Below are 26,126 nucleotides of genomic sequence, written 5' to 3'. Positions count from 1 at the left end.
TATAATTTTTTTGCTTTTGTATGTACCTGGTGCTTCTGCAATTGCAGTCCGTTGTGTACAATAGCAGGTATTCATGAGGAGATCCCTCCCTATTAGGTGGTAATGGGTGGGCTTTGATCACAGATGCAGTGTGACCCTACACTAGCATGTTGGTGCGCAACTGTTCTGGGGTCACGGATGTGGGCTGCAGCTCTTATGTTGTTGCGTCCCGTATCTGAACTCACCCAGCCACCAGTTTAGGCTGTAGAGCACTAATATGTGCCATTACCTTGCTTTGTTATACATCGGTTGCCACTATCAGAAGTTCCTGGCAATAAGGGCAGGATGCCCTGAATTAAGATGGCGCAATATACATCAGAAGGCTAACACGCAGTTGCGGTACTGCAAGCACATCGTAACCCGGAAGTACGCCACATACGTCATCCAGACATGCGCAGTTGCGCTACAGGCACGCCGAACCGCATGAATTATGACAGCCGTCTATGCTATACATCCTCCTTCACCCTCCGTCTGCTTGACCTACGCAGTAAGCATTAAGCACTTTATCAGCACATACAGCTGACACTGTTCACTATATGATTGAAAATTATGAATTTCTGCATATATTTGTGTACTTCACAGAATAATATATTCATTTTATAATTGATTATTTATTGTATGATCATGCACTGATGTCCACCATGAGATATATTGTAAATGTGGTATATGTATTTTATTTTTTATTTAATTAACTTATTTATTATGAATTGAACACACCTGCATTGCACATTGATTGTATTCACTCCACTGGTATATATACTCAGTATTTTGTCTGTACTCACTGCTTGAGAAAGGCTCACATACTGAGCCGAAACGTCGCTTGTCCCATATGGGTAAATAAAGAATTTTTCATTTTTTACTTTCTGGAGTGCTGCCCTATATACTGAATCTCTTCTATCTTTCTATCTTGGTGACAGGAGTGACACCTCAAGTAACCAGTTACAAACCCCTACTGAAACCAACAACATTTTCAGAACAAATTCAGGTAATAATATGCAGTTTTTGACATGTACTTTATGAACAGAAAAAGTGCTGATTGACATCAACTTAAAGGGAATCTGTCACCAGTTTTACTCTGAGAGCAGGATAAACTACTGACACAATGCAGGGTCATGTACTTTATTTGTGCAGTTGTTTCTTAATATCCCTGTTAAGCAGCCCCAGTGTGACCATCTCAGTGGAGTCATATCAATGAGCTCCCAGCTCCCCTCAACCCCATCCATCTGGAAGTGTGCAGATGGGGATCAGAAGACCAGTGACCAGAGCCATGAAGCCAGAATGCAGCAGTGGGAAGCAGGTGAGTAGTAGCAAGGACTGCAGGCTAGTAAGCAGGAAAACCCATTTAAAGGCTTCTTTCACACGAGCATTCAGTATTTGCAATCCATATATATGGTCCAGATTTTATGTACCGGAATCGGCTGCTAATGTTAATGAATAAAGCTATTGACATGGGCGTATAATTTCCATCAGTATCATGTTTGGGTTTTGTGCGTAGTTGTTTCCAAATAGTCTATGGGACTGCATAAGAAATGCTCCTGAGGACAATCCGACAGAACCCGAATATATCGGGACTCTCAGTTGGGGGTAAAGAATTTAAGATAGCAGCCTATGCGGATGATCTGCCGTTTACTCTAACTAACCCCAAGATTTCCTTCCCGTACTTGATGGCGGAATTCTACACGTTTCACGGCCTCTCAAATCTGAAGATTAACTTTCAGAAATCAGAGGCCTTGAATGTGTCTCTACCGGCCGCGCTTGTGTCCGACCTAGTCGCCTCCTTCCCATTCAAGTGGGCATCTGGGGCAGTGAAATATCTAGGCACATTTATCCCCATGGATCTGAAGGAGGTGTACCACAGAAACTTTATCCCTCTCCGGGACCGGATCAGGGAAGATCTTAAGAAGTAGTCGAAAGGACTGCACACGTGGTTTGGACGCTGTGCCATTTTCAAAATGAACATCCTCCCACTGGTGTTATACCTCTTTCAGACCCTCCCCATCAAACTCCCCTCTAGTTTCTTCAACAGGATCCATGGGGACTTATTTAGGTTTATTTGGGAAAAGGGTAGCCCGAGACTCGCCAGATCTCTTTTACACATACCAAGGGACAAAGGGGGGCTAGGTGTACCTGACCTACGTAAATATCACTCAGCCTCCCTGCTCCAAAGGATAGTGGACTGGTGTAGGCACTCACAGCTTAAGCAGTGGGTATCAATTGAACAACTCTGCTCGAACTGTGCGCTGGCCTCCCTGCCCTGGGTAGATTTGAAACTCCCTTCAGTTCTTTCTAATCATCCCACAATTGGTCCCACCATTTCACAGTTCCATAAAGTTAGAGATACTCCTCTGATCTCACCCTCCCCCTCGCCTTTATTACCCATCTTGGGAAATCCTACCTTCCCGGCGGGTTGCAGGGGAGGACCGTTCTTGCAGTGGAGGGCTAATGGTAGGTCCCGTGCTCCCTTTTTCAGAACTTCAGGCAGATGGCTCACCTATGACGAGATTTTGAGTATAACAGATCCCTGCCCTTTGGGTTTCTGGAGATCTAGACAACTGACGCATTTTCTATCCTCTATTCCTACCTCCACAGGGTATGACAGGGCTCTTACCTCTTTTGAGAAAATTTGTGTTGGGTTGGGCGCCTACAGACATTCCCTTTCTGAGTGTTATCAGTCCTTGGTAGCCCCTCGACAGGACTATCTTCCACCTTATGTGGCTAAATGGTCCCAAGACTTGGGAGTGAACATCCCCCCTGATCACTGGTCAAAACTTTTCTGTCTGCTCTACAGGTCATCCATGGCGAGTAGGTTCCAGGAGGCGGGTTATAAGATAATGTCCAGATAGTACTATGTTCCAACCAGATTGCAGAAAATGTTCCCATCCGTGTCCCCTGTTTGCTGGCGCTGTGACTCTGCTATGGGCTCCATGTTGCACATTTTCTGGGATTGCCCAAAAATTGGTCCTTTTTGGCAGTTGGTCCATAAAACTTTGTCCTCAATTTTCCGATTTACAATACCACACTCCCCTGGTTTCTTCTTATTATTCCTCTCGGATCTGCCAATGAGTGTGCTTCGTAAGTCATATCTGTGCTCCCTGGTGATAGCGGCTAGGTCATGCATCCCTGCGAGATGGAAGCTCTCTTTGCCTCCGACAATTAGTTGCTGGATCCAAAAGGTGGAGGAGATCCGGAGAATGGAGGAACTTACCTCGCAGCTGCGAGCCAAGCATAAAGCCTTCCTTGGTTCATGGGCCCCTTGGTTTTCTTTTCAGGAGTCTCAGGACCTTCTGGCCTGAGTTGCGGATCTGTACTCTGTGGTGGTACCCCCCTCTATTACCTCCCCCCTTTTAGTGTTCATTGTCTGTGTGTATTGCTCCTCTCCTTCTGTTGTTATTTGTCTAGTGGATTCACCCTTCAATATGTTTACACTTATGCTACCTCATTCTTCCTTGTAGTTTTGTTTAAAGGCCAGGATTATGTTTTTATTATTTTATCCCAACGAGGTCATTGATCAGCCAAAAGGGATCCTGCTCTGACACGGTTCCTCACATTATACTACAGTTGCCAACAGACATTGTTATGTTGATTGGTATATAAGGCGATCTCGGTGTTGTGCTATATCGTTGATACTCTGGATGAACTGTATTGACTTTGCTGATGCACGGTTTGTTATCCGTATACATTTAAATAAAGAATAAAAAATAAAATAAAAAAATGCATGGAGGAAAGAATACGCATGTAAATCCTGATGATGAAATACTGAAACAATACTGATAACAATGGTGATGGTATAGCCTCAGGAATCCGTGCGTGTTCCAGAGCCAGAAAATGGATTTCAATTCACTCGTGTGAAAGCGGTCAAATGGTTGTTTTATCGCAGAAATTGTCGGCATATCGCTAAGATATATCACCAGTGTCTCATTGCAGGGGTCCAATCACTATGATTGCCACCTTTTGTTACCAGGTGGCAATGGGCAGCGATATACCACTAATGTCTATGATGAGGCAGCTTACATGTATGTATGTGTATGCGTTTACTTTTCCACAGATGGAGTTCAGAACATAAGACTGCACACTTTAGTTTTTGGTACCTGAATGTTTTTACCCTATGTTTGGTCCCCCATGAATGCTCTCTTAATTGCTTCGCTGACATCTCTTCACTGTGGGTGGACACAGAGCCAAGTGGCCACTGTCCACGTGACTAGAATGCTCTGCAAACGACATGTCCTAAAAGTGCTCCTGAGCTTTGGTTGTAATTAGTACATTGCTATTGCTGTGTGTCAAATTGTGTTTCCAGGACAATCTTGAGCTTTCTGTCACATACTCAGCCTACCGTAGCTGCGGCTACAGCTGGGTCTGGGAAACGGCTCATGTGCTTAGTGTCCAGCTACATAACATTTCATGTAATGCATTTCAATGGTGTCGCAAATCGACATGCTACAACTGCATTACAACTGTCGCAAAAAATCCATCCAAGTATCAGTGCAGGGAGGAGGAGACGGACGGATTTCTCAATGTGCGTCTCCTTCTCCCTGGCTGTAGCGCAGCGAAGCGTGTCACTACGAGGGAGAAAAAACAGCTCACCTTCTCCCCGATTGGACCGCGCTACAGCCAGGGAGAAGGAGACGCCCATTGTGAAACTTGGCCCTCTCCTCCTTCCTGTACGGATCCTCTAAATTAACATATCAGGCGCCAAAAACAGCGGGGGACACGGCACCGGAACGGAGGGGTATTTTCGAAAAAAAAGTGCTGGCATCTGTAGGGGCCGCCCAATCTGGTGGGCATACCAGTTTCTAACGCGTAATCCCATGAAAGGTCCTCTTTAATGTAAACTTTTCAGGTGGTTTCTGCCATCCTATATGAGAGCAGGGTATAATACACTGAGAAAATCTGAGCTTTGGAATGTCCTTTTAGGATTTTTTCTTTTCCCTCCAAATCATATCATTCTATATATCATTTCCCAATATCATATCCTGCTTTCAAATAGGGCAACAGAAATCACCGACAGGGTCACTTTAACCACCTCCGGACCGCCTAACGCAGGATTGCGTTCCGGAGGTGGCAGCGCTGCGCAGAGTCACGCATATACGCGTCATCTCGCGAGACGCGAGATTTCGCTCAAAGCCGGCCCGCGCATGCGCATCGCGGGCCGGCAAAATTAAAAGAAGTATTTCGTCACCAGCCTGCCAGCAACGATCATTGGCTGGCAGGCTGGCGATTTTAAAAAAATCCAATCCAAAGTCATATAACAGATCATATTAGTAAATATGATCTGTTATATGGCTTGTCTGCTCCTGTGCTGGTCCTTTTCGTCGGTTGGATCCAGCAGAGGAGCAGACTGAACTGTGAGTACACCAACACTACACCTTAGCCCCAGATCACCCACCTGCACCCCAATTAACCCTTTGATCACCCCTTTGATCGCCCCTGTCAATCACTAGTGAAAGGAAAAAAAGTGATCAGTGTAAACTGTCACTTTTTTTTTTTTCACTGTTATTGGCTGTTAGGTTTTAGGGATAGTTTAGGCCCCTTGGTTAGGTAGTTAGCGTCAGTTAGCGCCCACCCCACAGCACCGCAGTCACTTATATTCGCTGTTCAGCGTATCGCTAATCAGCATTTGTACTTTTATAGTATCTGTAAGTGATCAAAACTGATCACGGTCAGATCTATAATAGTATTAGTGTCACCTTAGCTCGCCCTCCACCCAAAACGCAGTGTTTGCCCGATCAGGCCTGATCGGTCGCCCACACGTGCGTTCACCCACGCCCGCCCCACCGCAGTGACAAAAAATATATATTTTTTGATCACTGCACATTCATTTTACACGCACTGCGGCGATAAAAAAAATCAGTTTTGATATTTTTTATCAACCGCAGCAGCCTCCGGTACTTCGCTAGCCTCCCCTTTGTAAGACAGGTTTGCTTTTTTTCTTGGGTAGTCTCAGGGAATACCCCTAAATTTAGTAGTCCAAAATGTCAAACAGGGGGTATTCTTCTGAAGAGGCCTACAGGATTCTGACCCAGTCGGATGAGGAGTGGGAACCCTCATCTGACGAATCTAGCGGGTCAGAATATGAACCTGTGGAAAGCAGTGGCTCTCTGACCCAAAGTTCGGACGAGGAGGTGGAGGTCCCTGGCAGCACCAGGCGTACCCGGCCCCATGTCGCTAGACCACAGGTTACGCAGGATCCGCTTCAAGAGCAGCAGAGTGGGGCTGTCGCTGCCGGATCACGTGGTGAGGCATACACCAGCAGCGCAGCCCTTCCTGGACCTAGTACCAGAACTGCCGTACAACCTGGTGAAGTAGCGAGCACCAGAAGGGCAGTTGAAGCTGGTACGGTGGCACGTGCAATAGTTACCCCGTCGCAGCCACCGCAAAGACGGGCCCGTAGAGCCCCTAGAGTCCCTGAGGTGCTGGCAAATCCTGATTGGCAGTCACCAACTTCAGCCGCACCAGTAGTTCCCCCTTTCACCGCCCAGTCTGGAGTTCGGGTTGAGACGGCTCAAATCGGTTCGGCCCTGGGATTTTTTGAGCTGTTCTTGACTGCGGAGCTCTTGGACTTAGTCGTGGCAGAGACCAACCAGTATGCCACACAATTTATAACCGCTAACCCGGGAAGCTATTATGCCCAGCCTTTCCGGTGGAAACCAGTCCAAGTTTCCGAACTTAAAATTTTTTTGGGCCTTCTCCTCAACATGGGCCTGACAAAAAAGCATGAATTGCGGTCATATTGGTCAACGCACCCAATTCATCACATGCCCATGTTCTCTGCTGCTATGTCCAGGACGCGATTTGAGACCATCCTACGTTTTCTGCATTTTAGCGACAATACCACCTCCCGTCCCAGAGGCCACCCTGCTTTTGACCGGCTCCACAAAATTCGGCCCCTCATAGACCATTTCAACCTGAAATTTGCAGATTTGTATACCCCTGAGCAAAACATCTGCGTAGACGAGTCCCTAATACATTTTACCGGGCGCCTTGGCTTCAAACAATACATCCCAAGCAAGCGTGCCCGGTATGGGGTCAAATTGTATAAGCTCTGTGAAAGGGCCACAGGCTATACCCACAAATTTCGGATCTATGAGGGAAAAGATCAGACCCTGGAGCCGGTCGGTTGCCCTGACTACCTTGGGAGCAGTGGGAAGACAGTCTGGGACTTGGTGTCACCCTTATTCGGCAAGGGGTACCATCTTTATGTGGACAATTTCTACACAAGTGTGGCCCTCTTTAGGCATTTGTTTCTAGAACGGATTTGCGCCTGTGGCACCGCGCGAACTAGTCGCGTGGGCTTCCCCCAACGGCTTGTAACCACCCGTCTTGCAAGGGGGCAGAGGGCTGCCTTGTGTAACGAAGAACTGCTCGCGGTGAAATGGAGAGACAAGCGTGACGTTTACATGCTCTCCTCCATTCACGCAGACACGACAATCCAAATTGAGCGAGCAACCCGTGTCATTGAAAAGCCCCTCTGTGTCCACGACTATAATGCGCTCATGGGAGGGGTGGACTTCAATGACCAGATGTTGTCTCCGTATTTAGTTTCCCGCAGAACCAGACGCTGGTATAAGAAGGTGTCTGTATATTTGATTCAATTGGCGCTGTACAATAGTTTTGTTCTCTACAGTAAGGCTGGGAGAACAGGATCCTTCCTCAAATTCCAGGAAGAGATCATCGAGAACCTCCTTTACCCAGGAGGTTCCGTGGCCCCATCCACCAGTGTAGTTAGCCGTCTACACGAGCGACATTTCCCCAGTGTCGTTCCTGGTACCTCAACCCAACCGTCACCCCGAAAAAGATGTCGTGTCTGTAGCAGGAGTGGAATAAGGCGTGACACCCGCTATTTCTGTCCTGACTATGCTGACCACCCTGCCCTATGCTATGGAGAGTGTTTCCGGAAGTACCACACACAGGTACACCTAGCATAGGGATCACATCTCACCAGGACAGGCAAACAGGGCTATTAGGGCCCATTCACTCACAGCTGCTGCAAACCTCTCCTTTCACCTGGGATAAAGTGCATAACGTGCTTTGCACATTGTCCCATGGGGAAGGAGAGGTTTGTTCTATAAAAGGTAAAAAAAACTAAACAAAAAAAAAAATACCGGTAAGTAAAAAAGTTAAATGTTCAGTTAAAAAAGTTTTAAAAAAGTTTCTATGTTCTGTTCAACAGTTAATAAAGTTATTGCTTTGCGGCCTGGTTTTTTCTTTTTTGTTTTGTTTTTTTTACCTTTCAGGTGGACCAACCGATCGACTAGCTGCAGCACTGATGTGCATTCGGACAGAAGCATTGCGCTGCTGTCAGATTACACGCAAGTCGGTGTATGCGGCGCTGCAAGACGAGATTTCTCCTCTGCAGTAAAAGATACGTTTGCCGAGGCATATGAGCTGAGGAGGTGGCGGTGTTCCTATACTTTGGCAAACACTTTGTATATATAAAAAAAAAAATCCCGGCAATGATTTATTCATCCACATCGATTGATGTGAATGGAGAAATCTGGTTTGCCAGGGCATACGAGCTGAAGTGGGTATGGATGTTGGGCGGAGCTCCTATGTCCTGGCAGACGCCTTTCCCCTCCTTTTTCTTTTTTTGGCAGAGATTTTTTCATCCACATTGATCGATGCGAATGAAGAAATCTGTGCCGTTCATTTTTTTCTTTCAGCCCAGAGGCTGAACGGAAAAAAAAAATCTCATTACCCGTATGCTCAATATAAGGAGAATAGCAGAAACTCCTAATGCTGGGCATACATGTAATGATTGCGGAGACCCTCAAATGCCAGGGCAGTACAAACACCCCACAAATAACACCATTTTGGAAAGAAGACACCCCAAGGTATTCGCTGAGGGGCATATTGAGTCCATGAAAGATTGAAATTTTTGTCCCAAGTTAGCGGAAAGGGAGACTTTGTGAGAACAAAATCAAAAAAATCAATTTCCGCTAACTTGTGCCAAAATTTTTTTTTTTCAATGAACTCGCCATGCCCCTCATTGAATACCTTGGGGTGTCTTCTTTCCAAAATGGGGTCACATGTGGGGTATTTATACTGCCCTGGCATTTTAGGGGCCCCAAAGCGTGAGAAGAAGTCTGGTATCCAAATGTCTAAAAATGCCCTCCTAAAAGGAATTTGGGCACCTTTGCCCACCTAGGCTGCAAAAAAGTGTCACACATGTGGTATCTCCGTATTCAGCAGAAGTTGGGGAATATGTTTTGGGGTGTCATTTTACATATACCCATGCTGGGTGAGATAAATATCTTGGTCAAATGCCAACTTTGTATAAAAAAAATGGGAAAAGTTGTCTTTTGCCAAGATATTTCTCTCACCCAGCATGGGTATATGTAAAATGACACCCCAAAACACATTCCCCACCTTCTCCTGAGTACGGAGATACCAGATGTGTGACACTTTTTTTGCAGCCTAGGTGGGCAAAGGGGCCCACATTCCAAAGAGCACCTTTCGGATTTCACAGGTCATTTACCTACTTACCAGACATTAGGGCCCCTGGAAAATGCCAGGGCAGTATAACTACCCCACAAGTGACCCCATTTTGGAAAGAAGACACCCCAAGGTATTCCGTGAGGGGCATGGCAAGTTCCTAGAATTTTTTATTTTTTGTCACAAGTTAGTGGAAAATGTTGATTTTTTTTTTTTTTTTTTTTCATACAAAGTCTCATATTCCACTAACTTGTGACAAAAAATAAAAATTTCCATGAACTCACTATGCCCATCAGCGAATACCTTGGGGTCTCTTCTTTCCAAAATGGGGTCACTTGTGGGGTAGTTATACTGCCCTGGCATTCTAGGGGCCCAAATGTGTGGTAAGGAGTTTGAAATCAAATTCTGTAAAAAATGACCTGTGAAATCCGAAAGGTGCTCTTTGGAATATGGGCCCCTTTGCCCACCTAGGCTGCAAAAAAGTGTCACACATCTGGTATCTCCGTACTCAGGAGAAGGTGGGGAATGTGTTTTGGGGTGTCATTTTACATATACCCATGCTGGGTGAGAGAAATATCTTGGCAAAAGACAACTTTTCCCATTTTTTTATACAAAGTTGGCATTTGACCAAGATATTTATCTCACCCAGCATGGGTATATGTAAAAAGACACCCAAAACACATTCCTCAACTTCTCCTGAGTACGGGGATACCAGATGTGTGACACTTTTTTGCAGCCTAGGTGGGCAAAGGGGCCCATATTCCAAAGAGCACCTTTCGGATTTCACAGGTCAATTTTTACTGAATTTGATTTCAAACTCCTTACCACACATTTGGGCCCCTAGAATGCCAGGGCAGTATAACTACCCCACAAGTGACCCCATTTTGGAAAGAAGAGACCCCAAGGTATTTCGTGATGGGCATAGTGAGTTCATAGAAGTTTTTATTTTTTGTCACAAGTTAGTGGAATATGAGACTTTGTAAGAAAAGAAATAAATAAAAAAAATCATCATTTTCCGCTAACTTGTGACAAAAAATAAAAAGTTCTATGAACTCACTATGCCCATCAGCGAATACCTTAGGGTGTGTACTTTCCGAAATGGGGTCATTTGTGGGGTGTTTGTACTGTCTGGCCATTGTAGAACCTCAGGAAACATGACAGGTGCTCAGAAAGTCAGAGCTGCTTCAAAAAGCGGAAATTCACATTTTTGTACCATAGTTTGTAAACGCTATAACTTTTACCCAAACCATTTTTTTTTTACCCAAACATTTTTTTTTTATCAAAGACATGTAGAACTATAAATTTAGAGCAAAATTTCTATATGGATCTCGTTTTTTTTGCAAAATTTTACAACTGAAAGTGAAAAATGTCATTTTTTTGCAAAAAAATCGTTAAATTTCGATTAATAACAAAAAAAGTAAAAATGTCAGCAGCAATGAAATACCACCAAATGAAAGCTCTATTAGTGAGAAGAAAAGGAGGTAAAATTCATTTGGGTGGTAAGTTGCATGACCGAGCAATAAACGGTGAAAGTAGTGTAGGTCAGAAGTGTAAAAAGTGGCCTGGTCTTTCAGGGTGTTTAAGCACTGGGGGCTGAAGTGGTTAAAAAGCATGCTCACAGGAAGGGAAGCTAGCCATTAACCAAAGCTATGGTCACCATGTGTACATGCTCGACCATAGATATAATAGTAAATTCATGGTTGGGTCTGAAGACAACATAAAGAAATCTAGACTGCCAGCTTGGAGAAGGTATGCTGACAGCTTTGAAACTGCAATATTTTTATAGTGTTATTATTTGCATTGCTTATAAATTTAAATAAATGTTTATGAGGAATCCCCTGGATAGTTACCTGACTGCACAACCTGCTTTGACTTTAAAGGGAATGTGTCATCAGAAAATGACCTATTGTTTAAAGCACATCTTTATGTTAAACATATTTTTAACCCTTTTGATACCGAAGGTTTTTTCGTTTTTGCGTTTTCTTTTACTTCACTGTCTTCACGGAGCCATAACCTTTTTATTTTTCTGTTCACATAACCATATGAGGGCCTTTTTTTGTGGGACAAGTTGTACTTTCTAATGTCACCATTTAATATGGTATATAATGTAATGGAAAGCAGGGAAAAAATTTCAATGGCGGAATTGGAAAATAAATGCAATTCTGCCACAGTTTTATGGGTTTTGTCCCTAAATCGTTCCCTATGTGGCAAAAGTGACCTATGCCCTTCATTTTCTAGGTCAACACGATTATACATGGGTGTATTTTTTTTTATTCTAGAGAAAGGGGGGTGATTAAAATTTTATTTAATTATTTTTATTTGGTAACTTTTTTAGCCCTTCTAGGAGGCTACAGTATTCACTAGTTAGATTTCTTTTAGCTAATACTGTAGTTCCATAGAAGGGTTAAATAATTTGGGTGATATAATTTTTACATTTTTCCATGGCAATATCTATATAAACAAAGATAATAAAGGTGACAGGCACTAAATATCCCAGGGCTGCATAGAAATGTCACTCAGATGTATATATGTACACATACGTACCGTATTTTTTACCGTATAAGACTCACCGGCCTATAAGACGCACCTACATTTTAGAGGAAGATAAGAAAAAAATATTTTCCATTTGACCTAAGGTCAAACCAGCAATCAGACCCCCAATATTAATCAGACCTCAGCTGACAGCCCCAATCAGACCCCCTAATGTTAAAGGGGTTCTGCACTTTCATTTAACTGATGATCTATCCTCTGGATAGATCATCAGCTTCTGATCGGCGGGGGTCCGTCACCCGGGACCCCCGCCGATCAGCTGTTTGAGAAGGCAGCGGGGCTCCAGCAGCACCCCGGCCTTCTCACTGCTTACCGCCGGGCCGCCGGCCCACTGACGTCACGACTAGGATCAACTAGCGTGGGCGGGGCTAAGCTCTGTTCACTTGAATGGAGTTTAGCCGCGCCCACGCTAGTTGATACTAGTCGTGACGTCAGTGGGCCGGCGGCCCGGCGGTAAACAGTGAGAAGGCCTCGGCGCTGCTGGAGCGCCGCTGCCTTCTCAAACAGCTGATCGGCGGGGGTCCCGGGTGACGGACCCCCGCCGATCAGAAGCTGATGATCTATCCAGAGGATAGATCATCAGTTAAATGAAAGTGCAGAACCCCTTTAATAAGACCTCAATGAAACCTCAGCTCAGACCCCCAATCAGATCTCAGCTCAGACCCCAAGGGTACGACCCCCAATCAGACCTCAGATAAGAGCCCCAATATAAATGAGACCCCCATTCAGACCTCAGATCAGCCCCCCACCTCTCATCATCCCCCCAGCCTCTCATCAGCCCCCTAGCCTTTCATCATCCCACCAGCCTCTTATAATCCCCCAGCCTCTCATAATCCCTCATACCTTGTACACAGGAGCAGACAGAGGCGGAGCAGACATGTGTGGCAGGAAAGCCTGCTCCTCTTGCGAGACTTCGCAAAGTAATAACTTCGGCTGATCAGAGCCAATACATTCTAATACTGTACGGAGCGCTTGCTCTGTACAGTATTCAAATGAAGTATTATGCGAATCGACTTTGGATGTTTTATCTGAAGTCGATTCGCTTATCCCTAGTTATCATCTATAGATATATTAGGGAGATATTTTATGCTATTAATCATGTTCAATATTTTATTTAATATAAATTACCCTCTGTTTTAAGCAGTTTTTATGTAGAATAAACTACGAATGTGTACATATATACATCTAGTAACATAGTAACATAGTACATAAGGCCGAAAAAAGACATTTGTCCATCCAGTTCGGCCTGTCATCCTACAAGTTGATCCAGAGGAAGGCAAAAAAACCCTGTGAGGTAGAAGCCAATTTTCCTCACTTTAGGGGAATAAAAAATTCCTTCCCGACTCCAATCAGGCAATCAGAATAACTCCCTGGATCAACGACCCCTCTCTAGTAGCTATAGCCTGTAATATTATTACACTCCAGAAATACATCCAGGCCCCTCTTGAATTCCTTTATTGTACTCACCATCACCACCTCCTCAGGCAGAGAGTTCCATAGTCTCACTGCTCTTACCGTAAAGAACCCTTTTCTATGTTTGTGTACAAACCTTCTTTCCTCCAAACGCAGAGGATGTCCCCTCGTCACAGTCACAGTCCTGGGGATAAATAGATGATGGGATAGATCTCTGTACTGCCCCCTGATATATTTATACATAGTAATTAGATCTCCCCTCAGTCGTTTTTTTTCTAACGTGAATAACCCTAATTTTGATAATCTTTCAGGATACTGTAGTTGCCCCATTCCAGTTATTACTTTAGTTGCCCTCCTCTGGACCCTCTCCAGCTCTGCTATGTCTGCCTTGTTTACAGGAGCCCAGAACTGTACACAGTACTCCATGTGTGGTCTGACCAGTGATTTGTAAAGTAGTAGGAATATGTTCTCATCACGGGCATCTATGCCCCTTTTGATGCAACCCATTATCTTATTGGCCTTGGCAGCCGCTGCCTGACACTGTTTTTTGCAGCTTAGTTTGCTGTTTATTAAAATTCCTAGATCCTTTTCCATGTCAGTGTTACCGAGTGTTTTACCATTTAGTATGTACGGGTGACTTGCATTATTCCTTCCCATGTGCATAACTTTACATTTACATTACACTATGCAGCCCTGGGATATTTAGTGCCTGTCAAATTTATTATTATTGGTACTTTTTGAATATACACGGTGGAGGGTGCTCCGCAGACAGAGCACCCATATTTTTATATTAAAGGGTGAGCCACTATTATAGTTTTTTACTGTTTTTTATCTACAGTATATAAACAATCCTAAAATCCTGCAGTTTTCACACTACCCACTAAGCCTAATAATAAGCCACTTCTTGGTCTGTACAGATTACTTTACTTCAGTTATCTGCTTATCATTACATGCAGGATTATAAATACCTCCTCTGTATAGATAACAAATGATCCACCATTTACAATAGGTGAGATCACAGTTTAGAAGCTCCCTCCTGACCTCTGCACAGGTCACAGAAATGTGCACAAAATTCTCCCATAGAAGTCAATGAGGTCCCCTCTTGCCCAATGTATATACCGTATGTCCCGTGGTGGCTGCTGTAAATCACATCTTAAAATACTGTTAAGAACGGCTCAGGCAACATGACTGCCCCCATAATCATGTTCAGGAAATAGAATAAAAAAATTGCAATCATAAAATAAAAACTGATTAAAAAAGGATATGTGTCGCTATCTGGTTTTAACTGGCAGAACAAAATGTGAATGACACATTCCCTCAACCTAAACTGCTGTATACTTGAGCATTTGCAAAAATAAGGTGACATCAAGATGTGTAAAATATGTGTCAAATATCTGTTTCTGTTTATATTGAATACATCAGCCTTAAAATGCTGGCAAAAAGGTGATGATGGAGGTGCGGAGGATAACATAACATTCTCCTTTTTCAGCTGTGACAAGAGATTCTTTCAGTACCCAATGTAACAACATAGATCGCCTAAGGGCCCTTCAGGTATGTATGGCACAATGAAAGTGACTGCCTATAAAAACGCTACAATGAAAGAAAAAGAATTTTAGTGATACAACAAACCTAGGCCACATTTACATATGTAAAGATATTTGGACAAAAAAATACTTTTTTTGTCTGGCCGAAAGCCAATGTATATGCCGGAAACTGGCCGAATCCCATTACAGTGGAGGGGGATCTGGCAGTGCACAGTGGTATCCTGCTACGCCAGATACCGTGAGCTCCAACAGTCTATTCTCTGCTGGAACAGACTAACGGAGTTCACAGCGCAAGTGTGAACCCAGCCTTATATAAACACTGGAGCTACTCACCCAAGAATACAAAGGCAGTGAACCCATAATCAGCACAATGAGTGGGTGAGACATGGGTGCTAAGCATACTACACATTTACAACGCCAGATAATCGCTAATGAGTGTTCCTATCTGCGGGATTCTCGGCCCATGTAAAGGGCCCTTCAGTACCGCACCTAAGACTACATCTGCTGTATTCCCTATTACTAAAATGTCTATCTCTGATGAACACAGAAAAACCACCAGCATGTGCAGATAAACAGGGGCCTATGATTGCATACTCCCTGATAATCTACACAGGACCAGCTCTAGCCATTGGGGTCAGAGGAATGTGCAGTTGTGGAGGGACGCAAGTATTAGATAGGCTAATAGTAATGTCCCTCAACAATAAAGCTGGTACCACATTGGCAATGTGTACTTATGTACCAGCAGAAAGACTAACTTTATGCTGTACCCAGCAAACAATACGTATGGCAGCACACTGTTACACATGCAAACAAAAGAACTAGGGATTAGGGATATTAGATTACAGTGCTACTATACATGAAAAATGTTCTTTGTGCACATTTTTGATCAAACGTGTTTCGTGCCCATCATCTAACGTCAATTTCAGAATGCCATTTTTTATCATATCTGCTCAGAAGCATGAGTAGAAGCTAACTAAATAGAAGCAGACGCCAACCACATCTGATTTTGTGTGGTGCCAGTACTGGCATAAGTGTGGTCATGACGCTGCCTCTAGAACTAAGGCGTTATAACAGGTAAGCCCTGCCTAAGGCTGGACCAGACCCAGCGCTTGCCAATCAACAGGTATAAGGCATCTGGCAGCACTGCCCGAATTGCCTCCTCGGCCACGCCATGATACGAACAAAGATCGCTGGAGTTACATTACATTAGGAAACAAGGGAACAATAAGAAGTGTAAGAGCAATATATATTGTGTGAACTAGCCAAAGTATTGCATAAATATACAATTGCAATGGATATAGATAGAAAGCATCAGCGTGGCTGAAATTCATCACAAAAAGAAATGACCAGATGTAGTAAACTGATATGGGCATAGGATTGATTGCATAAATGTCCTAGATGGAAAAATGCTACCCTGAAGGGGCCTCGTGGAGAAGAATTGGAAAGAAAATATGCCCTGTGACTAACTATATACTCAAAAGTAGGCTGATGATAACAAATATATCTATACACCCAAAGGCAACATGCCCAGGGCAATTTTCAATAGCGGTAAGATGCACGCTTATCCTCAGCTTCTTTTTGACACACAACTATTGTTGGTACCTACAAATGTGGTAATTGTATGGCATGTGGGTCCATCAAGGTGGGCAAGACATTCAGGTGCTTGGTGACGGCTAAAACATACCACTTGAAATCATTCATGAATTGTAAAACTACTGGATTGGTGTATCACATGTGTGTGTAAAGTCCAGTATCTGAGCAAGACCATCAGAGAATTGGCATCAATACAGATAATCCCATTGCACGCCATGTGTGGGAACATCACCATGGTGACTGGGGTTCTCAAATATCAGGGGTTGGGACGCATCAGATGCTCTCCATGAGGGAGAGATTTGGACTGGAAATTGCTTCAGAAGGAAGCACAATTAATATTTTCTCATATATATCCCAGTCTCTTCCTAGGGTGATATATCTATGCCACTATTGCCAATTGCCATGGAATTTTCCTTTTGACTCAATTGGAAGTATCTTTCTAACTTTTCATATTGCCTCTGTTAAGGCGCATTTTGATTCAGCAAGGAGCAGCCGATTGTCACAAAGGAAGCGTTCCTAGATGGGCCAAATGGTTCTTATCTGCCGACACATTCTATGTTTTTATGTTTCTCTCCGACAATCGGCTTCTTGTTAGTGGAGGTGAAGCGTGGCATGATGTTCTTGGGAAGCAGAGTGCTGTTTAGACAGCATGATCTGCTGTCCCGGAAGGTTGATTTAACGAGCAGCACCTTTAGATTATCGGAACCAGTATTTGTAGGAATGCTCGTTCCTGATAATTGTCCCGAACGTCAGGCTGTGTAACTACAGCTTTACAATCCAGGTGTTGCTCCAAACTGGTTATATAGATATATTCGTTATCACCAGCCCACTTTTCAGTGTACAGTTAGTCACTAGGCATTTTTTCTTTACAATTCTTACCCATGAGGCCCCTTTCGGGATCGCCTTTTCCCATCTACACCATTCGTGCAATCAATTCTATGCCCATATCAGTTTACTACATGCCAGGCTGATGCTTTCTTTCTATATCCATCGCAAGCCTGTATTTAAGCTATACTTTGGCCAGTTCACACACTATATCTTGCTTTCACACTTTATTCTTATTGTTCTCTTGTTTCCTGTCCCTTAAGCCTCATGCACAGACTATATTTGGTCTGCATCTGTGCCGCAAATTTTTTTTATTGGGGCCACAAAAGATGTGGCCCCCACAAAAAAATACTGCACATGTCCTGTTCTTGTCCATTACAAGGATAGGACATTTCTATTGAAGTGAAAAAGAAAATAGCAGCATGCCGGGATCTGTCATGTGCATGAGCCCTTGGTGATATGCTTATGTAACTCTAGCAATCTTTGTCCAGACCGCTTTACAGATTCCTACTTACCTTTGACGTATATGACATCTTCTCTGGAGTCATTCCGTATTGTGGGCACGGCCAACATCTGGAGAAAGCAGTTAGGGAGGTGCTGCCAGATGCCTTTTGTCCACTGATCGGCTAATGGTGGTGGGGCATTAGGCAGGGCTTACCCTTTGTAAGGGCTTAGTTCTGGCTGGATCAAAACCACACTAGCACCAGTACTGCCACCACACAAAATCAGATGTGGTTGCCGTCTACTTCTATTTAGCTACCTGAAGAGGCACGATAAAGATGGCATGCTAAACCGCGTACAGCTGGGGTGTAGCTATATTGAAGCAGGGGAGTAAGGGGCCCACCCAGGAGGACGACTGAAAGATTTTATTGTCAGGGCCCCCTCAACAAAAATATACAGTGACATGACATACAGCGTATACATGTAGGAAACAGACTGAGTGGCTGCCTGGCATAGTCTGAGAGAGCGATCTTAATTAGCCTTAAAGGGCTTCTGTCAGCCCACTAAACCGTTTTTTTTTTTGTTTACTAATAATCTCTATACTGCGAGCTCTGCATACATAAGTTAAATAATCATTTTGGTTCAGTAGAATTTGATAAAAAGCTATTTTTAAAATAAGCAAATTACCTTGCTACCAGCAAGTAGGGCGGCTACTTGCTGGTAGCAGCCGCATCCTCCGATCCTAATGACGCCCCCTCCGCATTGTGATTGACAGGGCCAGGGAACGGAATCGTTCTCTGCTGGCCCTGCCTGTTAGCATTCAAAATCTGGCGCCTGCGCCGTGGCCGTACCTAACAGGCAGGGCCAGCAGAGAACGATTCCGTTCCCTGGCCCTGTCAATCACAATGTGGAGGGGGCGTCATTAGGATCGGAGGATGCGGCTGCTACCAGCAAGTAGCCGCCCTACTTGCTGGTAGCAAGGTAATTTGCTTATTTTAAAAATAGCTTTTTATCAAATTCTACTGAACCAAAATGATTATTTAACTTATGTATGCAGAGCTCGCAGTATAGGGATTATTAGTAAACAAAAAAAAACGGTTTAGTGGGCTGACAGAAGCCCTTTAAGAGAGAGGGTTGCACAGGAGGAGGGGGTTGCCACTGGAGTTTTGAGTATAGTCCTTCTGCTAGTGCATACGCACACATTGTCTATGATGTGGTACTAACTTTATTGTTGGAAAATCAGTGTCTGCCAAACAACTTTGATTACTTTTCATTTTGTCCTCCCCACCTGCCATATTTTCTAAGGAATCGAGGAAAGGGGTGGGGATTCGTGGGAGGGGGTAGGGCTGTCGATAGCCTGTTGGATTTAGTATTACTTGCGTCAGAAACTGTTGTTATACCTGAAGCCTACGTCAGCCCCTAGCTAACAAGGACTTCAATTTCTGGCACACGGTAGAGCATGGAAAATTTGGATCTGTAGTTCAGCCAGGGTGGTTGTTGACTACTGTGCAAGTGAGGCCCATCACCCCATTCAGCTCCAGACATTCTCGATGGGGAGAGATCTTGCAATTCAACCTGGTTAGGGGAGCTGATGGATGCCCTGAAGAGCACGCTGTGTAGCATGGGGAGCGTGTGGATGGCCGTTATCTTGTTGGAAAACCACGGCTCAAGTCACAAAAGGCAGAACGGCTGGTTCTATGATGTCCTGGACATACCAAACGCTAGTCAATTTTATCTCTACAAATACTAGATGGGAACAGTCCTGGTCTCCGCACTGTGCATGACCTATTTGGTATAGCTGTAATCGAACCGACACATGAAATATTACATGCTAGCTACTGTATGCCATTCAATGAACCTTGTAAATTTAAAGTGCAAAAAACACTGCTGAGACCTGTGATTGGCTGCAGTGATGACATGGTGAACAGGGAATGTCACTACTGCAGCCAGGAAATCTAAAAGCAGTAGGGGAAGATTGGAGCACAGTGCAGGAAATGGCAGATGACAAAAGTGGTAAGTATAAGTTGGTTTGTTACTTTATTGCATTTACTTCTCCTGTAAAAGTAATCATGTAACCGTTCTCATTCTATGTGTCAATCTTGTAGCCTTTTAACCTAACCAAAGTGAAAAATGCTTTATAACTTTATTTTTTTAAGCAAAAAGATGGAACAGTCACACAGTCAGTATTTTTGCATCAATATTTGTAAACCAAAACCAGGAGTGGGTCCAAACACACAGAAGAGGCACAAATATTTCTATTATACCTTTTCTCTGTAGGTTCTACTCCTGGTTTTGACTTGCAAACACTGATGCAAAATACTGACCAAAACTAACTGTGTAAGGCTACTTTCACACTGGCGTTTCTGGGTCCGCTTGTGAGATCCGTTTCAGGGCTCTCACAAGCGGCCCAAAACGGTTCAGTTCAGCCCCAATGCATTCTGAATGGATAAGGATCCGTTCAGAATGCATCAATTTGGCTGCGTTTGGTCCTCGTTGCGTTTTTGAGGCGGTCACTAAAACGCAGCTTGCAGCGTTTTGGTATCCGCCTGACGATGCGGAGCCAAACGGATCCGTCTAGACTTACAATGTAAGTCAATGGGGACGGATCAGTTCTTCACTGACACAATATGGTGCAATTGAAAATGGATCCGTCCCCCATTGACTTTCAATGTAAGTCAAGACAGATCCGTTTTGACTTAGACTTTTTTTTAAAATAAATAATGCAAACGGATCCGTTATGAACGGATACAAGCGATTGCATTATCGGTGCGGATCCGTCTGTGCAGATGCAAGACGGATCCGCACCAAACGCGAGTGTGAAAGTAGCCTAAAACAGGCCAAAGGCTGTATAAATGAATGCAATGGGCCTAATTAATTTGTCATTGGCTATATATGTTATTTTGATTACAATTTAGAAGTATATATATATATGATATCTTAAATAAGACTGGTTACATTGTTTTACAGCTAAAATATACTCCTAAAATGTCAACATCATTTGGCTTGAGAAAATAAGTAAGTTCCTTTCTCTGCATACATAAATATACAATTATGCGGTCTCACATTCAATAATGCGGTATTTACCTGATTCACTAGGCTAGGATAGTAACAGTACGTATATGTTGTGGGCAATTTCCCAATGCTGTATTTACCTACCTATAAACCAGCCATTTGGGTCTTATTGCCAAGTCACACCTTGCTTTACATTTCCCCTGAAATGATGAAATGTAGCATGCCAATGCTTTACATAAAATTTTGTAATACTTGGATTTGCTGCATTTATAAGGGAGGATCTCTGTTCTGGCACAAAGGACCCCCTATTCTTAAACCATAATAGGGCATATAGACACAGGACAAGCCATAAATATAAGATGGGTGCAAGTCCCACCTCTTGGACCTGCTGTTATTGCCAAAATGGGGTCAAGTCAAGAATGGAGAGGTGACCATGTACTTCTCTCTTCAGTCACTTCATTAGCACTTTGGAAAATTGCATATTCAGATACTCTCAGAAGTGCTTTTAAAGTGAATGGAGAGAGAGCTGTGCATGGGTGGTCACTAGGGATTAGCGAATAGACTTGGGAACCGAACCCGATTTCGGGAAATGTTTTACAGTATAAATCAATTTATGAAGTTACTACACAAAGTCTCACGAGACTTTGCGAAGTAATAACTTCGGCTCATAGGAGCCAATACATTCTAATACTCGCTCCGTACAGTATTGAAACAAAGTTTTATGCAAATCGACTTTGGATGTTTAATCCAAAGTCGATTTGCTCATCCCTTGTGGTCACCTCTCACCTTTCCAACTAGGTGCGATGGGGCACTGTTCTGGAGATAGGGGCATCTATCAGACATTTATGCCATATCATATAGATATGCCATAAATGTCCCTGATAGGACTGTAAACTTCTCTTATGGTCTAAGGAAATGGAGTTACAGGTGTTGTCTGGGTTCAGACATAAGCTTCCCTTTACACATTTATCTTGTATGAGTGGAGCATCGGAGGATTTCTTGCTGCAATGCTCCCCCTTGCCCTGCACTGCATAGCGCAGGACAATAGTTGTTTGTTTACTGCCAGTGACGTACCCGGCTTTTTTTCAGTATAATAGGTGGAGGCTTCCGTATAGGAGTGATCCTGGTAACGTCACCGGCACTAATCTGCGATCTTTAGAGCTGCCCTAGCCTGTAAAACACTTGAGAAGCCTAGTACGTCACCTGTAGTGATGAAAAAGCCCTTGTTCTGCGCAGTGCAGTGCTGGGCAAGGGGAAGCATCAGAGCAAGAAATGTTCCGATGCTCGACTGATACAGGCTAAATGTGTGAAGGTAAACTTATGTTCGGGTTCAGCTCTGAACTCGGACAACCCCTTTAACCCCTTAGTGACTAATGACGAACTGTGTATGTCATGATGTGTTGTTAGTTACCGCATCATGACGTGCACAGTACATCATGAGATCAAAGTGTCACCGCAAGTACATCTAAACGGGTGCTACGGACAGCTGTAACATATAGCTGACAATATACTGTAACGGCCGACATCTGTGCTGGCGGTCCGTAGGGACCGCTGTATGGAAGGGGTAAACAGGGAGGAAGCTTCCTCCCTGCCCCATCAGAGGCTGCCCCGATTGATCATAACAGATGGTTACAGCGTCCCGATGGTTACACAGGCATCCAGGTTTGCCATGATATGCAAGCCTGCCAGAGGCACGAGCCTGATCAGGATACTGTGAATGAAAATACACTGCAGTACACTATACAGTGTACTGCAGTGTATTGTAGAGCCATCAGACCCACTGGATCTTCAAGAACCAAGTGGGTCCGAGTCAAAATAGTGTGAGAAAAAAAAGTGAAAAATAAATGAAAAAGTAAAAAAGAAAAAATACCATATATGCACATTTATAATTGAAGAAAATAATTACCCTAAATATGTTTAGTATCACCACGTCCGTAACAACCAGCTCTATAAAAATATCACTTGACCTCACCCCTCAGGTGAACACCGTAAAAAAAAAAATTTAAACAGTCCCAAAAAATACATTTTTTGTCACCTACTATCACAAAAAGTGCAACACCAAGCGATCAAAAATGTGTATGCCCTCCAAAATAGTACCAAGCAAACAGTCTCCTCATCCCACAAAAAAATGAGCCCCTACCTAAGACAATCGGCCCAAAAATAAAAAAGCTATGGCTCTCAGACTATGGAGACTGTAAAACATTATTTTTTTTTGTTTCAAAAATTCTATTATTGTGTAAAACTTAAATAAATAATTATACATATTCGGTATTGCCACATCCGTAACGACCCGCTCTATAAAAATATCACATGACCTAACCCCTCAGGTGAACGCCGTAAAAATAAATAAATAAAAATTGCCAATATTACCAATCTTTTGGTCACCTTGCCCTAAAAAGTGTAATAATGAATGATCAAAAAAAATCATATGTACCCAAAAATGGTACCAATAAAAACGTCAACTCTTTCTGCAAAAAACGAGCCCGTGCACAAGACGATCGGCATAAAAATAAAAAAAATACGGCTTTCAGAAAATGGAAACACAAAAACATAATTTTTTTTCAAAAATGCTTTATTATGTAAAACTGAAAACAAAGTAGGGTCACTTTTTGATTGTTTTTACTTTAGGGTGCATTATATTTTCTGTGTATGGTGCAGCCACCATCTTGCTGCTCACATCATTCAGAAGATCTAGGTATGCTCTGTGATATGTGTAGAGGTAATTGTGCAGGAGGGGGAGGAGGTGAGCTGTGCCCATAACCTTTTTTCAGTGCTGGATCCTGCATCATCTATACATACACATTCAAGTCAAAGCGCATCTCACAGCTGTCAGAAGGTGCATGAGGGAGGATCCATAGAGCGAACACGACGATCAAGGTGGTCCCACAGATACTCTGTTGGTTTCAAGTCTGGGCAATTAGGACTTTTATTATAGATCTTGTCCGTACTGCAGACAAGAATAGTAATTTCTAGTAAAGGGAGTGAGAAAAATGTGAATTACACAACAAAAAAGCAGGTCCTTGGTTTTGTGGACCGCAATACATACACAGCTGTGTGCATGAGGCCTAATTTGAAGCACCAATTAAACCCTCCACTTGAGGAAAGCAAATTAAAACAAATGGGTTTTTAATTGTCAGCAGTTCTACACAATCTGAATCTGCACAACATAAAAGAGCCTTAATATATCCTATAAACAGTCAGTCCACGGAATCGCACTCGGCACCAACACTTATTCAGCTGCACCTAGTAAATCGGTCACTCAGTACAGCAAGCCCAGTGGTAACGAAAACCAGGGAATATCCAGTTGTACAGCCTAATTTTAGGCCCAGATATAGTTTGGCAAATAAGGATGACAGGCAGTTTTACAGATACCATTTCAGTCGTAAGTGGGCAGGGAACGCATTCTCTGTTCCAGTGCACTGGAGCTAAATGAGGGATTTTCTTTTTAAACTTGGTTTTGATCAAAATATAAGTTTAAATCAATCACAATGACAACAAATCTCTAACAGCTTCTGGCAGCAGAATCTCAGTGTGTAAACCATTTAGAGCCTCACAACAAAACTTTTGTATTGGTGATATCTTACCTAATATGCGGCAGTCAAAAATATATCCTCATACTTAAAATATACAGTATGTTGGCGATTAAAAAATCAAGTATGTTCTTTACTTCTCATTTGGTGGACTTGTGATCTCATTCAACCCTTTTGGGCCTAAACATATATAGCTTTGCAATTGGATGACCTATGTGTTTGGCAGTTACTAGGTGAAATGTAGCAAAGTGAAAAAGTACCGAAACCCAAACAATTTTGAGATCTTACAAATTGTACACCATGACTGCATTATGGAACATTACCTGCAATACTTAATGCCTCATATGCTTTGATCTGCGCAACGGGCAGATGCAGCGGTGGCCGTGTGGGGCTCCGAAGCGACGCGGGTGCCGGGAAAGTATGACCAGTATTAAGGGACTGGGCATTTTGGGGGGCATTACAGGGGTTGGATAAGAAATTCAGGGGGGAATTTATCAAGAGGGGAATATTTGAAGTCCGTTTTCCTTGAGTCTATCTTTATGTACTTAGTGCCACATTTAAATGCCTCCTGCCGTTTGATAAATTTGCCTTATCCTCAAACCTAACTCTTCTGAAAAAGCTACTCCAGGCGCTAAATTTTTAAGTAAAGGCATGATAAATCAGATCCTGAATATTGTTTTAATTAAAAAAACACTAACACAGTGGCGGATTTGCAGATTTTTTCCACTTCAAAATTAATAAACGTTAATAAAGTATATGTATACCAAAATGGCGCCAAAGTTACAACTCACCCTGCAAACAACAAGCCCTCATATAGCTATGTCAACAGGTAAAAACCTCCTCCATTGTCAGGACTCAAAACTGCACTGAAATATATTGTCAAGACTGCTCTGGACTGTGTATTTCAGTGCAAATTTAAGCACTGACAGCCCGGCGACAGACTCCCTATAAACAAGTAGTCAGAGTTTTTGGCATCGATGGACCTCCTTGTTAAAATTAGAGAGGAGCGAATTTTATAACACGGACCATAACGCAATTTTATGATGGAATGCATAACGGAATGCCTTTAGAGGCATTCAGTTATTCATTCCGTCATAATAGAAGTCTATGATCTGCATAACGGATCCGCCCCATTTCCGTTATGTAGGGGAGTCCTCTCCTGCATAACGGAAACGGAACGGATCCGTTTTGCAGCCCATAGACTTTTATTATGACGGAATGAATAACGGAATGCCTCTAAAGGCATTCTGTCATAGAATTGTGTTATGGTCCATGGTAATGAAATCCATAACGCAATTCTGCTTTTACCACGAAATGAAGCATGAACGAATTTCATAACATGACATTCGCTCATCTCTACTTAAAATAAACTCCTCCTTGACTCCCTGAACAATAAAATGTTTTTTTTTGTTTTTTTTAAATAAGAACAGTAGACAGGCACTCAACATCTGGTCCAACAAAGATAGTTTAAAGGATAACTGTCACATTTAGACCCTAATTTCAATTTTCATATACACTCACCTAAAGAATTATTAGGAACACCTGTTCTATTTCTCATTAATGCAATTATCTAGTCAACCAATCACATGGCAGTTGCTTCAATGCATTTAGGGGGGTGGTCCTGGTCAAGACAATCTCCTGAACTCCAAACTGAATGCCAGAATGGGAAAGAAAGGTGATTTAAGCAATTTTGAGCGTGGCATGGTTGTTGGTGCCAGATGGGCCGGTCTGAGTATTTCACAATCTGCTC

The 26,126-nt window shown here is 43.1% G+C and overlaps 1 protein-coding gene across 1 annotated transcript in view; it reads left to right on the top strand.

Moving 5' to 3' along the window:
* Window positions 1–26,126, top strand: part of RNF212B (ring finger protein 212B) — an 84,403-nt gene that overhangs the window by 41,235 nt on the left and 17,042 nt on the right. Inside the window, exons 9-11 of the mRNA XM_040416908.1 lie at window positions 957–1,024; window positions 14,921–14,982; window positions 20,802–20,849. Coding sequence (XP_040272842.1) covers window positions 957–1,024; window positions 14,921–14,982; window positions 20,802–20,849 — 178 coding nt within the window. The remainder of the gene's footprint in view (window positions 1–956; window positions 1,025–14,920; window positions 14,983–20,801; window positions 20,850–26,126) is intronic.

The sequence above is a fragment of the Bufo bufo genome, chromosome 2 (assembly GCF_905171765.1).
Source record: "Bufo bufo chromosome 2, aBufBuf1.1, whole genome shotgun sequence".
Classification (NCBI taxonomy): domain Eukaryota; kingdom Metazoa; phylum Chordata; class Amphibia; order Anura; family Bufonidae; genus Bufo; species Bufo bufo.
Note: the sequence above shows the minus strand (reverse complement) of the source record. Positions and strands in the feature narration are given on the sequence as shown.